Here is a 14,814-nt window from a genome sequence, read left to right as displayed (position 1 = left end):
CATGGCGGCGGCGGGGCCGGGGAAGGAGGCGGCTCCGCGCGGCGGGGCTTGCGGCGCTGCTCGGCCGGGCCGGGCCGGGCTGGGGAAGGGAAGGGGCACGGGTGGGCCGAGCTCGGACTGTCCCCGCCCCGCCGAGCCCGCCGGCCGAACGCGGGTGCCGGGCTCCAGCTCTGCCCCTGGCGGCTCCCAGCCGCCACCGCCGTTCCTGCGCGCCGCCTCCGCCCCGCCCGCCGCCGGGGGGCTCGTCCCCATCAGTGCCGCTCTATCTGGCTGCTCGACCACAAATTGCCTCCTGGATTTTAAGGATTTTAAGAAAATGAAGTAACTGGCTGATGCCTCGGCCGACATCCCACCGTGCTCCTACCCTGGACGCCCCGTCAGCCTCGCCCGGGAGCGGCCTGACGGTGTCTGCTGGATCTACAGCGGGGCCCCGGCCTGAGCCTTGGATCTGCATCCTCTCCGCCTGCTTACGACCACAGGCTCAGCTTCCCTCCCCTTCCCAAGAAGGACAGGATGTAATATCTCTCTGCAGCTCCTTCCAGCCGACTTCAACGTGGAGGCTTCCCAGGTAGAGAGGTGCCCCAAAGCCTGTCAAGGAAACATTTCTTTGATCATTAGAATGGCCTGTGCTGGAGCTGCCTCAGTTCTGTAGAAGACACTTGACGTTTGTGCTGCGGATCACGGGTGGCAGGCACACACTTTAACAGATACATCTTCCAGCAACTTGTTGCCCGAGCTGGTGCTTCTCCAGTCTTTCCTGACGCCAGAATTCTGTATTTTTATTTCAGCCCCCAGCTGCCATGGGACAGTCTTTCCGAAATAATTTGGTTTAGTCAGCAGATACTAACTTTCCATAATCATCACCACAAATGGAAGTTTCTTTGGCAATCTCATCAGAACAGTTGAAAATGAATGAGCAGGCAACTGAACTAATCTCTCTCCAACTGGGAAGGATGTTCTATGGAAACAGAGCTTCAGTTTCCAGAGCCATTAAGCACAGCTGTTACATCTAATTTAAAAAGTATTTCAAGGGCTGTGAAAACAAGATGTACATCATTTTGTAATATTTTCATTTATATACATTGGTTAATATAATAAGTTACAGTCAGATAAAAAACATTGTGATTATCATATTATTCTTTCTGACTGACTGTTCACATTACTCTGATTTACCAAAGCACTTTGATATTACAACAGGAGCCTCTTCATATCTCTTTTACATTCACTGTTGACCTACTTTATGTCTTCTTTTGCCTTCACCTCTTTAGAAGTCACTTTGCTTCTCAAAAGGAATCTTTAGATGCCTTTGACCTTTTGCTATGGTATCCTTTCTAGTTTATCTTTTGATTTCTTCATGTTCTCCTTTTCGATCACACTAAAGGATTGCAGACACTGAGCCACTCCATAATGTGGGAATTTTGAAGCATACATTTTGTACAGCACGACAAAGTTACAATTGCTCTGTGGTTCAAAATGTTTGGAAGGAAAAATGATTTTAAAAAAGCTCAGGGTCTGACCCAAAGCTTGCTGACCTGCCATAAACTTTGGTGAGGTTTGAAGCAGGGACTGTGTATTTCAATAATGATCACATCTCTTAAAAAAGAAAGAAAAGTGGCAAACATTTCAGTAAATAGCAGTGATGAGTACACTTCTGATTAAGGCATAAATAGGTCCAGAAAATGTCACTAGCCCACACACGCCCAGCTACTGAAATCTGTGGTGGGGAAAAAGGTCCTTGGTGTACAATCACATTTGTAATGATGCAAGCTGCAAAGGGCAAATAATAAAAATAGCACATTGTCAGCTTTTGTGACTAGCACAGGACTGGTGTGTGCAGCTGCAAAAGCTCTCTAAGCATGGGTACAGCGTGCTGTCTGTGTGACCATGGAGCCTCTGGGCCCCGTGAGAGGGACTGTAAGCAAGGAGCTCACGGCCGTGCCCTTGCGAGGAGAAGCCCCTGCCTCTCCCCCTCACAGCACAGTCCCACTGGGAAAGCTCTGCGGCTAGAGAAGGAGCAGGCTGGTCTGTCAGCAGAGGGAAGAAGGAGAGGAAATAATGAAGGCAATTCCCTGGGACAAGCTAGGCAAAAAAGGCCTTTTGACCTGACTAATGGCTGACATGTACTGGATCAATTGCTTGGACAAATGCAGAGGGTGACTGCTGGGAAGATCACAAAACCTCGGTGCCTGGGGAGTGCACGGGGCTCGGCATTGAGACGAAGGCACTTGCCTGTTTTTGGAAGCAGAAACCAGAAACTGAATTTTGCATGGACAAATTTCAGACTTGACAGATTTTGATTCAGACCTGGAGAACCATAGTTGTTCAAATGCAGCCTGAATGCAACTTTCACATTGGATAGCTAGATAATGCAACTATGGATGCATTAAAAATATAAGGTGCAGTCTTTTCTGGTTTTGTCATTGTGGCTGCACGGCAGTGAGGATTTTATTCAAGGTAGAATGTAGTATGACTTGCCTGAAAGAAGCAGTGTAAACATTAAATTTCCTCTTAAAAATGCATCTTGCTGTGAAAGGGTTTCTGTAAAACACCAGGAAATGAAACCATGCAGGTTGATTTTGCTTCTGCCTAGGTCTGTGTGACTGATCTGAAAGGAAGGAGAGTACCTTCCTGCCAAAGTTAGCTAAGTCTCTTACATGCAACCCAATCCTTAAGAAAGATGGGGAGGGAGGTGATGGGGGGGACATTTGACTCGTCTCCCTCGCGGCTCTTCTCGCAGGGATGCGATGCCTTGTGCAACCTTCCGGCTTTGCGGGGGAGAGGGCACCCTGTTACACAAAACAGAAGTGGTGGTGTGGGTTGCTCGGCTCTTTTTAACTGATTCTCTTTTTTTTCTTTTTTCCCCGAGAGATCGCAATGGCGGGAGCATGAAGACACCCCGGGGGATGGCTGCATCCTCGCACCCAACCCCCCATTTTGCTTCGCTCCTGTGCAAATACAAAATTTATGTTCCCAGAAACCCAAAATCGCCGCCGGCGTCCCGGCGGGGCGGTCGGAAGAGAAGGGCGGCTCTTCCTCCGCAAACTTTCCCTGTCCCCTCCCTCGCCGCTTCTCTCCCTCCTCTTCTCTCCTCCCTGCCCTTCTCGGCTCCCCGTCGACGATGGCTGAGAGGCCAGGGAGCAGCGGGACAGCATCGCTGCCCGTCTGGTCCTTGCCCGGTCCCCGCGGCCGCTCCCAAAGCGACATCTCCTCCTTCTCCTCCTCCCGGAGGACCTGCCTGCTGCGGTCCAACGTGGGCGGCTCAGGTAAGGGGGAGGGAGGGAAGGGTCCTTGTGTCGGAGACCTCGGAGCCGAGCTGAATTTGGGAATTCGGGAAAAGACATCCTCCTTGACACCCTGCCCTGCTCTCCCAGACGTGGGACTTGTCTTTTCTCGGTGACCAGTAGTGTGAATTTCTGGGGTGCGTGGTGCTTGATCTACTCCTTGATAAGATGTTTGGAGAGTTGCAGGCTTTTTATACCTGTGTTCACATATTTAAATTAATCCTGGTAACATTGTGGCTACACACCCATTTGGCAAAGCATCTCTGGCTGCAAGGGCAAAAAAGTCCCAGGACGTCAAAACTCCTCATCTTGCTACTTCACACATTACACTTCAACTGCATGTCAGAATTTTACCTCATGCCCTTATATCTGCTTCGGGATTTTAATAGGTGAGAAAAACCGATGTGCAAGTCAGAATCCCACCAACTTTCTTCAGGAAGCAATCCCTGCAAGTGCACGCAGGATGATTTGGGGGTGGAAGCTGGCCCTTTGGGACAGAGTAGGCTTCCTAAAGAATTTAGAGAAGATTTGCTGTGTAAAAGGAGAGGAAGTGAGGGTCCTAGTTTACTGTGCAGCTACTTGAAAGTGGCCAAAGTTTTACTCAGTCTGTTTCCTGAGGCAGGGCACAAAGGAAAATGAAATTCTGGTCTCCGCAGGGCTGAGCACATTTTGACAATGTGTGCTTGCCCAGTTGCAAATCAGTCCTGCTCTATTGACTAGAAGTCTGTAGGCACATACACCCTGGTGATGCCGGTATTTTGGGTGCACTCACACACTACTGCAGAGGTACCCATGAACCACCGTCAGGGAAGCTCCAGAGTGCACTGAGGGACCTCCTCTGCTGCAGCACAAGACAGTGCAGTGCATGGTTGGGTCTGCAATGGACCACAATGTTCTCTTATGTTTGGTCCTCAGGGAATCTTAAGATGAAGCAGAACATTTGCTTGGGGAAGATCAAGTATACAGCTACGCCTGCCTGATGAGGGGAGAGGGAATGAAAACTTGCTTAGTCACACAGGAGCAAGTAGATTCAGCTTATGGGGCCAGAGGCTGCTAGCAAAAACAACTCCATGCCATTTTCTGTATAATTTTCTGCTCTACTTTTTTTCTGTGACTACTTAAAAGTTATGGTGAAGGTCATTTGGGACAGGGAGGACGGGGGAGGTTCTAGTGCTTCAGAAAGGACTACTTTTAGGGGTAAGGTGTATTTCAGCACTGCCTGGAGAGTGGTGCATGAACAATGCCCTATGACTGGATGTGTACACCCCTGGATCCAGAGGGATCCCTGCAGAGGGATCATCACAGAGGCTGACAAGATTGAGACCATATCAATGTAGACTATGTTGGTTGGTGGCTTAAGTACAAAAACTACTGACAATGAGCTGGGTTCATTATGAGAGACTGGCAAATCCAGTGGAAGTAAAATGAAAGGGTTTTCAAAGATGTGTTGTTACTTGTAGTTTCTTACACATGACATTATAGTATCCCTGTTGCCTGACTTGATTTTTTATTTTAATTTTGAGGATGTGCTTCCTGCCACTAAGGGACAAGTGTTGCTTTCTTTTTTTTTTTTGGTCACATTTTCTTTCATTCTATATTTTCTCCCTTGATGCTTCCTGTATCTTTTTTCCAGCTGCTCACTGGACACAACAAAAACACTTACATGTGGCCACATAACAGTTGATTCCCTCTTCAAAAAGGAAAGAATGCATTAAAGATGCAAAGCTGTTTAATTTTTAATATGGTGTTTAGAGAATTGGTTTTATACTGAGGTGCCATTAAAATAACCTGCTTTTTCATTCCCCTACTAACCTGGAGAACAACTGTAATGGGGACAGAAATGTGAAGCACTTAGAGGAACAATATGAGTCATTATTTTTGCTTCTACCTTTTTCTCTAGCCATATCATTTGTTTAAAGTAGGTGACTCATTTACATCAGATGTTACCTGTGCTCCAACTGCTGCATGTATAGAAGAACAATTTGCATTTTAAATAACCTGCAAAATGTTTGCTTTATGCCTGTTCCTGGGCTGAGTCACTTGCAGCTGTTGAAGTCACAATTTGCAGCTTCTGTTGCATATTTATTTTCATTTTCTAGAACCTGGCATGAGTTGTGCTGAGAAGAGGTTGTCTCCTCACACTCCGTCAGTGATTGGTACCCATGTAGAGGATCACAATGTCATTTATTTTACCACCTTCTGATCCACCATTCTCAATGCCGGATCCATTAAAAGGCAATATTTTTAGAGACCCTTCTAGCTAAGGGAAATATAATAGCTTTTTTTAAAGCAGCTTTGGCAGTGGTTCATAAAATAAATCTGTTTGTTATTCTAGGTCAGTACTGTATGTATCTTGATAGTGCAGTGAGGCTGGTCGGGGGGATCCTCATGTTTGTGCTGTCTGTACTTTCTTATCCCCACTCCTTCTTCTTCTGCTATTCTTACACACTGACAGAAGCAACTTCCTGGTATCACTTTACAGCATCTCACTTCATTAGCTGCCATCCAGTGTGTAAGGATAATATATTTTCAGGACTTTCTTCTTAAAGATAACCTTTTGTTTTAGTGCTAGTGGTAGAAGATGACTTAATTTCTCTTTCTGGGCTGTCACCTCACCCACTGTTTTGGCGGGCCTTTTGTAAGCCCCTAGGAGGAATAAGGTGATATTTATCATCAGTATGGGTGGCATGATCTAGAATTTTGGTGTAGACCCCGAAAAAGGGCAATGTTAGGAAAGTTCAAAGCCTCTATGACAGGCATAGCATGTGCATCACTTCAACATTGTGGTATGCCCCAGCTGACAACTGGCTGGTTTGTCAGAGCATCTGAAGGAGATTGGTGAAGAAAAACATACTCTTCTAAAATTTCAGAGCAACACCAGAGCCACTTGCAAAAAGCTGCTTGAATTACACACCTTTATGCAGTCTTCCATGTTTAGTGACTAGATTTAAACCCACTCTAAAGGTGAATCAAGTAAGTCAAGTTTCTTAATGTGTCCAATACAGATGGGGACTGAACTGCCGTTTCAAAAAAAGACCCTGTTAAATGCCTTCCCAGAACTCATCCAAAATCTAGATTTGGTGGTTGTGGGGCTGAAGGTAGCTCTCAGCATGAGCTGTGGGTCCTGGGGTGCAGGATGGAGGAGATGCTGTTTCATATCAGCCACCTCTGTGCTCCGATGGTGAAGCGGAGGCAGTGGTTCTCTTTGTGACAGCCCTCAGGCACCAACCTCCTCTGCTGCGGTGCCCGCACTTTATCTGCATGTCCGTGTAGACAGTTTTCAGTTCGCTCTCTTTTTAGTGTTGTGGGTTTTGCTGTATAGCCTTGCCTTTTGCTCTGAAGGCAGTGAGGTCTGTGGCGAGGTACATCTTGGTGAAAAGGGAACCGTACTGCTCAGACCAGAAGTCAGAAAAACACAGATCTCTCTGCTCTGGGATTGACACTCTTGTATTGTTGCAGTTCCTCTTGAGGTCTTGCTCTTTGGCAAGAAGAAGTTTCAGGTCATTTATTGCATTAGTAAGAAATGCACCTTTCAGGTGGAGAGGTGAGCTCCTCATGCATCTTTCCATTCCTTTCATGGGGTTTTTTGAGTCCTTCTTATGACAGACAAAAGAAACCTACCTAAGAATTCAGACAAGAATTCATTGGTACCTCATAGCCCAGATGCTGGATTGCAGAAGAAAATGAAAGCCTGAGTGCAAATGACAGTCCTGTCTCAAAATTTGCACATCCCAGGATTATTCTGGGTATTTTTGCAAGTTAATTTATTCAAAAATGATCATGAGTGACATCTATGATGCCATCTGCTGCTGACTCCAAAGTAGGGTGGGTGAAAAGACTGCTTAAAATCCCCCAGTTAAATGAAGAACTGGGGAAGCTTTCATGTAGTGATCGGAGCATCAAAGTGGATGATGTTAGAAAAGAAAATTGATGATTTTTGGACTTATTTAAGGTTTTCATGGTTAGAGTACCCCACTTTGCAAAGTGAACAAATGTCAGATTGTCTTTTTACTGAACAAACTCTCTGGTTCATGCAAAGGACACATTTTTGACAGCTGAACGTATTTGAGAATCTAGAAAGGGTGAAAATCAGAATATTGACATTGACCTCTAGACACTGACCTGATTATCTGAGGGCATGGAACCTAGGGGAAAAGGTAAATTTTGGGTGGGTAGGTAGCTGTTAAGGTGTGTCTATATTTCCCTCTGCACTTGCACTCATATTTCCCCAAATGGCTACAGATTCCAGTTTCCATATACACCAAGCAAGAGTCCTACCAAGCTCTCTGGGAGTTAGAAAAATGTTGTTTTTCAGTCCTAAGATGGGATTGATGAGGGAGAATATTTGTGCTGTGGGAGAACACCATAAATAAAGCAGCTGATTCTGGTACATTTTATGAAAATATGGGAGTTATGGGAAAACATGGTTCTCCATCGTACTAAGCAGGACTTGTTTACAACATAGGTTGAAGTACAGAATTTTGCAAGAAGCCCAAGGCAGACAATTTGTGGTAGAAATCTATAGTAGAAGTTAAGACAAGTAATAATTTGGTGGGATTTAGAAACTCAGCATGACTGTGTCATTTCCAAGAGTTAGTGCATCCTGTCCTAGGTTCACATTAATATTTTTGCATCAATTAAAAAATTTAAAATATCAGGAAGAGGCAGCAAGCATAAGCAAATGAAATTTGACTTATGCTCATAGAATTGAAGCATCTACTTCTTTGTAATAATCTATTTAGGCCATGACCCCATAATGTTAGATCCCATCCTGGTCAGCCTTACATGTAACTTGTAGTTTCAGAATGATGCGGAGGAAAAATATAGGAATCATTTGTACTGAATACATTGACAAAGTTTAAGTCTGCCTGAAAAACAGTTCAGTTTATAAAATAGATGGGCATGTGGAGAAGAAGCATGTGTCAGAATATAGTCAGCCATTTCTAATCTGAGTTTATACCAAAATATATGCAAAATAAGAACCTGCTTGTTCTATACTGGACTAAAAGACATTATTCCTCACCAACTCTTGCAGAATAACTGGAGTAGGTTCTTGTTATTAGCCCAGCCTGATTAAGCATGAAAGGGGAAACCCTGGGAATACCATGGTTTATAAATATAAACCATGTATTCTACATGTCATTTATACATGGCATAGTTTCTGAGACAAAAATTTTACAATAATATATTCATACTTGGGCTCAGGCTTAAAAAAATTTTTTTTTTACATATGATGACAATCTTCATGGTTGGCTAAGTAGAAAGTAAGCTCCAAACAGCTTCAGCATAGGATTTGATGCATGTTTTTCATCAGCCAGACCAGTAATTGAGGCTGAGATCTGCTCAGTGGTTTGCTGCCGAGCGTGTTTTAGTTTCTCAAGGCCCTTTGGCATTTAGCACTTCCTGCTCCTCTGTGGCTTCTAGCAAGTAACCATTTAATATCAGACCACACGTCAAGTACGAAGGCTGAAGTGATTCAAAGAGTAACTGAAGAAAATTTTTTCTTCTTCTTTTACTGAATGTAAGCAACTTGTTCAAAAGAAGCTTTTGTTTTGGTTTTAAAATCTAAATGTTTCATTAGCCAAATCCATCATTAGCATGAATAATTTATCTTCCTTCCCCAGCCCACTCCTGCATGTCCTCCTCTTTTTGCTATTTTTTCCTGAAAAAGCAGACTCAACTTATGGTCCAAAGGCTGGGGAGAATTAGCAGGTTTTCAAGGGCTGGTGAAGAATTTACATTTTATATTTATTTATGCTTTTTGAATCAGAATCTTTTCAGTGCCAGAAATCCTGTAAGATTTCAGTTTTCAATAACACCAGTATTAGTAATGTTTCTGAATTTTTACTAACTCTCATTGAATATGTTTTATCATAAGGCAAACGTATCTTTAGTGATAATCTTTTCTTTTTCTCTTTTTTCCCCCTAGCATTTTACCTAGCATGTTGCTACTATTTTAACAGATGCAGAAATTAGTTTTTTTCATGTACAAACAAAGTGGAACAAAAGCAAAAATATGCAGAAGAAAATAGAAAATCGTGATTTCAGCATTCTGAGTTCATTCCCTTCTCCCTTCATCTTTGAAACTGTCAGCCTTAAACCCCACCACAACAAGGGATACCCTTGCTCTTCATGCATGTGGAAAGCACTGTGATCTTCCTGAAATGCAAGCAGAGTTTGCAGGCAGTCAACACTTCCCTTGGTGGTGAGCTGAGAAAACTTGTTCTCCATCATGAGGTTTTGATGCAGAAATGGACTTCTAAGAGGTTGTGTTGCATAAATTATGTTAGTGCCTTTGATGTTGTCACAATTTTTGAGTTTTGAAACAGTGAAATATTAGTAAGTTTTATCAGCATGAAGTATTTAGTATAATGGGCTCAGAAGTGTTGGCCCTGCTTTAATACAGCCTGAAGCTGCAAAGCTGCTGTGCTTTGCAAGTCTGCCACGCTCTCAGATGGAGGGAGTGCTCTGTAAAGGAGCTAAAGAGCAGCTTAAACCACCGCATCCTTTGGTGATGAGACACTTTTCTACCCTCTCCCATTTCTCTCACATTTCTTAAAAATTCTGACACGTCCTGCATTGCCCTTCACAGTTCTCATGCTTGGCTCTGTTTCTCTATTGAGAGAAATACAGGACCTAACAGTGTGGGGCTGGGAGGGAAATGTGGAAGAGGAAGCATTCAACCGCAGATGGCAACGTGGCAATGCTTCACATAAGCTAAAATACAAAAAAAAAAAATATTTTAAAAATAATTATAGTATTTTTACTAGATAGTCACTTCAAAAAATTTACTGAGGTTTCAATAACTTTTCACCATACAGAAATTTGGTGTAGGGCTTTTTCCTTCTAGTTTGGGGACCAGGACCAGGAATTAAATCAGCAGAGAAGTGCCAAATTTCCCCACCACAGAAATGTGATTGTCCTAAAGGACCCTGTCCACCAAGTGTACACCCTTCCAAGGCAAGGGTAACCACTGCCAGATTCCTTTACAAATCATTGGATATCAAACGGTGCAAATACCTTCTTGACAGAATAAGGATGTTGAGTATATCAGAGAACCAGACCATAAAAAGAGCACGTTGAGCAAAGCTCTCCCTCCAGAGCATGTTTGTTTGCTTTTTCTGGTTTTGGGGGTAGAATCACAGCTTTCAAGAATATATCTGTGACTAATACACACATTATTGAAGAATATTACTAAGCCACTAAGTAGCATTGGTATTGAGGTATTGTTTTGCATCGTCTACAAGCGCAGAAAAGAGGGGTCATGGTGGTTTTGCAATTGAATGTGCCCTAATTGCAGTCCTTCTTTGTGTTCAAACACAGGCAGCTATATTTGAACTCTATGAGTGAAGGGATAATTAGCAGTCATCTGCTTGCCACTTTTTAATTTAATTCCTCTGTTGCCCAGTGTCAGGGCTGCCGGTAAATGTTAGTAGTTAAAACCATCAATGAAACCATGACTTTTTTATCTGAAAAAAAGATGAGTGGTACCAATGTGTAGCACGAAAAGGCAGTGTCTGCAAGATATAATTCTGATTTTTATTCTGATTTAAAGCAGTTTAGGCAAGATCAGAAAGGTTGGGTTTCAAATATGTTATTTTGCTTGCACAGCCAGAGCCAGGGTAATTGATCAGGGACTAGTGGGCATCCCAAACCACAACAAGAACTGCTCTAGCCCCAAGGATGAAGCATGGCAATGCTGCCTTTGTTACTTAGGTTTATAGGCACCTCAGCCTGTGTTTCTGAGTAGACCCTCGATTTTGTATCCTTAGGAGTGAGGCAAGAGGGAGAATTACACCTCCCCAGGGGCATGGCATCTTTCTTCCAGCTGTCTGACTTTTGAGCCCTTAACATTTTTTAAAAAATCATGGTGCCTTCCTGTTATGCCTTCCTGCAAACAAAACTGAATGGCAAATTTCACATCATGTTTATTTTAGTGAATAGCAAATAATAAAAGCCTCCCACCCAGCTATTTTAGTATTTGGAGACACATCTGCTATGAATTTTGCCTTATTCTTTGGAAGTTGAGATAAACAATGGCTTTTGATCTACAAATAGCAAAAATCATTTTGGGGAAAGATTACCAAAAAACCAATGCAGTAATTTTCAGATATTTCTCATATTTAGGTGGTCATCTTGAATTTGTCTAATGGGATCCTCCTATGGCAAACTGGTGAATGTGTGTGTAACTTTGTTGGCGATTTCGGCTCACAAGCCAAGAGTTGCTCTGTGGTGCAGATGTTTATCCCTGGACACATAGTAAATGAGAGCACTGTGCATGCTCATGCATTTAGTGGTCTATCTGAAACAGACTCTGAAAGCTGCACCTTTGCAGTGCAGCGCTTGCCAGACCTGGAGGGAACCAGCAGAGCGAATGACTTTCTTTCAGCTACAGGGGCAAAAGACTTTGGGACTTCAAATGTGCTGCCTGCCCCTTTTTTGGCTTTGTATCAGATAGCTCTCCTGATGGTCCCCAGACACTGGAAGAAAGATTCCCCCCTTGCAATTTCCATGGGGATTTTTTTTTTTTCTTCTTTTTCCTTTCGCTCAGTGCCTGCTGTGGAGGCAGTGCCAGGCAGCTCCACAGGCTTGCCTACGCTTGGGTGAGGGAAGATGGCACACTGTCCCAAATAGCAAGGTAATTGCTTAACAGTATCTTAGGCATTACTTTGAAATCACTTTTAATTCAAGCTGGGTTAAGTAAAATGGAAACAAAAGTACTTTATTTTATAATTTCTAAAATAGCTCAGTTGCCAGTCTTTTGAAAGCAGAAACAAAACATCATGGACAGAGTGAGTGCTGGCAAGATATCTGTAACCAGTCTGCTGAATTTAGGGGGAGAAAGACCCATCAGACTTTGCCTTGGTGTCAGCAGTTTAAAGATCTTCCATGCTTCTTTTCTTATGTCTTCTATGACTTTTGTAATAATATTGTCTGTTTTGGACGGCTTTGCATTTCCGTAGAAATCTTGTGATTTATTGAAATTAGAAATTATGTCTTGCTGGCAATACAGAAGTTGTTATCACACAAATTTCTGGTGAGCAGAAGTAACTCAGTGGAGCACACAGCTTTTGCAACTTTATTGCACTATTATATAAACTCTGTGGGGAATAAGTTATTTATTCTACTCATGATAGGCCAAGATTGGAAAAGTGCTGTAAGCACAGGAGGGGATGTGTAAAAGAGATTTCTTGGGAGTGAGATTTATTGGGCTGGGGAATGGTCTCCCAGGAGGAACAGTGAAAGCTGCTCTCCTTCAAGTGCTGGAAGCACTTAAAACCAGAGCTGGAAACACACTGAAAAGTATGTGAAAAGAAACTTTTTACAACAACGAGCAGGGTCTTCTGCAGTTCTGAGTGGTTTTTTGGTTTGGTTTTTTATTGCTGTGTTTAGGCCAAGTCAGGAATGACAGCAGAGGGACAGAGGACAGAACACAAGCCATCCATCTGCCAGACTCACTGGGCTAAGGAAATAAAGATGGATCTTGCTTTTTTAGTGGATGGAAGAGCCACATCCATGACCCACCCTCAGTGGCAGGGTGTCCTCTCTACCTCCTTTAAAAGAGATGGAAGTGAAAGAGATGGGAAGGAATTCTCCCAAGCAGCAAATAAATAACTGACAGTAAGATAAGTGAAATGAAAGGGCAAAGCCAAATTTGCCCTTAGTATTTTGAAGAGGAGCTGTGTTACACAGTTTTATCATAGGCTTAAGATAAGTATATATTTAGAATATTTAGATGAATTCTAGGTAATAGGGTTTTGACAGTGAGAAGTACCTCAAATAAACAAGCTTAGTCTGCTTTCTAAGACAATCACCTTCTTTAAAGAAATTATATCAAGGAGATTTCAATTCAGGCACTAATTAATGAAGTGAATTCTAATATTCATTAGAACTCCATGCTTCTGCTTCAATGAACTTTTCTCAGTTATATATGCTCCATAGAGAAAAAAAATCCCAGAAAACTAAACTCCATGTATATCATGTATGAAGTAAGTGATATTCAATCCAAGATGCTTTTATACAAATACTGATTATCATAATAACAGGAGAGAGGGGGAAAAAATCCAGAAGGAACTTTGCAAATGGCAGTATGCATCTCTCTCAGACTCAGAATTATATGCTTCAAATTATGCACATTGATAGGAAGGACCAAAGTTTTAAAAATACACTCAAATGATTTCTGATTCTAATCCTTTTACACGTCAATAAAAGCTACCAAAATATGTGCACTTTGCAGTAGTCCTAATCTCCATTTGTTCATGTGAGCTTAATCTTTAGAAGCAGAATTTTAAGAGTAACTTTTTTTGGGGGGGGGGGGAGGGGATTCCCATAAAAGTTGGCCAGTCTAATAATTATAGCAAGGAAAAATCAGAAGCCAAGTTCTATGGCATTTGATAGATGCCAGATACCCATGGGATTCACTCTGATGCTGAAGACTCCTGTAGGATAAAGGCTGGTATGGTTCAAGGAACCAAAATTCCTTGTTTGTCTTTTAATGAAACACTTTCCTTTTGTGCCAGTCTGAGGGATGTAACATCCCTAAGTGGATTTCTCTGAGCCCTGGAATTTCTGTAATAGGACTGAACATTGGCTCAGTCATGTGGATAGCAGGCATTGAAATAAATGCTGCCACAGAACTGCAGGACAGTTTTTATTAAGCCTGTATATTTTTTTCTGTAAAATTGCAGTACAGATTCTTCTGCTGGGAATTCATGGCACACGAGGAAGAAGAGCATGTCAAGGGTGCCCTGTACATAGGCACTGAAGAGCTCTTGGGTATGATAACGTGTGTATATATAAAAAAATAGCTACCCAGCTTCAGTCCAGTTCATTTAAGTAACATTTTTCTAAACCACTGAAATATAAACATCGGACTGGTGGGGCCTTGCTTTCTCTGCTAGGAAATACATCACTGGGAGGGAAGGAACTGCTTGGTAGCTATCGAGTATCTCCAAGAGAAATGCTGAATGCTGGCCACATGAACCCTTGCCCTGAACAGGGAGGCTTCAGTCACTGAACTTTGAGATTGCCATGGAAGAAGGGGCTGGGCACCCCTTTCCTTTCCCTCTCCAGTCTATGCCATCATTTCCCCTCCCATTTCTATGATTTGAGGTAGTGTTAGAAGGCAATATAGACATTTTGATCTCTCATCAAATGCACTGGCTTTGAGAACCAGGAGGGAGGGAGGAGGGAGGACACCCAGCAATTCCAGTAGACCAAGCACCTTTCAGTAGAGCATGCCACCTAGGCTAAGTAAGAGCAGTCCAGCCAAGCCATTGCTGTGACTGCATCCCATCCAAGCTTCACCGTCAGGTGCTGTGCAGCCCCCTTTGGAATGCAGCAGTACACTGCCTGTGAAGCTACTGCCCTGTCCCTGGGCTTGTGACTTCATTGTGACTTTCCAGCGCTTAACAATTTTTTGTTTTGGCTCTTACAGTCACATCCTCAGTTGTGGTATTTTTCCCTCCAGTGGCTGCTGGACTTCTTTGGTGTTGAAAACTTCTGAAAACACAATTCTCCCATGCCCGGGCAT

General features: G+C 43.1%; 1 protein-coding gene across 3 annotated transcripts in view; it reads left to right on the top strand.

Moving 5' to 3' along the window:
- The first annotated feature begins 3,103 nt into the window (after positions 1-3,103).
- Positions 3,104-14,814, top strand: part of PHACTR2 (phosphatase and actin regulator 2) — a 134,585-nt gene continuing 122,874 nt past the window's right edge. For all 3 annotated transcript variants that reach the window (XM_042016255.1, XM_042016258.1, XM_042016254.1), the window contains exon 1: positions 3,104-3,263. In XM_042016255.1, the coding sequence (XP_041872189.1) occupies positions 3,119-3,263 (145 nt within the window). In that variant the 5' untranslated portion in view covers positions 3,104-3,118. The remainder of the gene's footprint in view (positions 3,264-14,814) is intronic.

This window comes from Corvus kubaryi, unplaced genomic scaffold, assembly GCF_017639235.1.
Source record: "Corvus kubaryi isolate FWS band 111438036 unplaced genomic scaffold, C.kubaryi_AGA036_p1.0 split3-73, whole genome shotgun sequence".
Taxonomy (NCBI): Eukaryota; Metazoa; Chordata; class Aves; order Passeriformes; family Corvidae; genus Corvus; species Corvus kubaryi.
The sequence above is the reverse complement of the archived record's forward strand: the minus strand, read 5'-3'. Positions and strand labels throughout refer to the sequence as shown.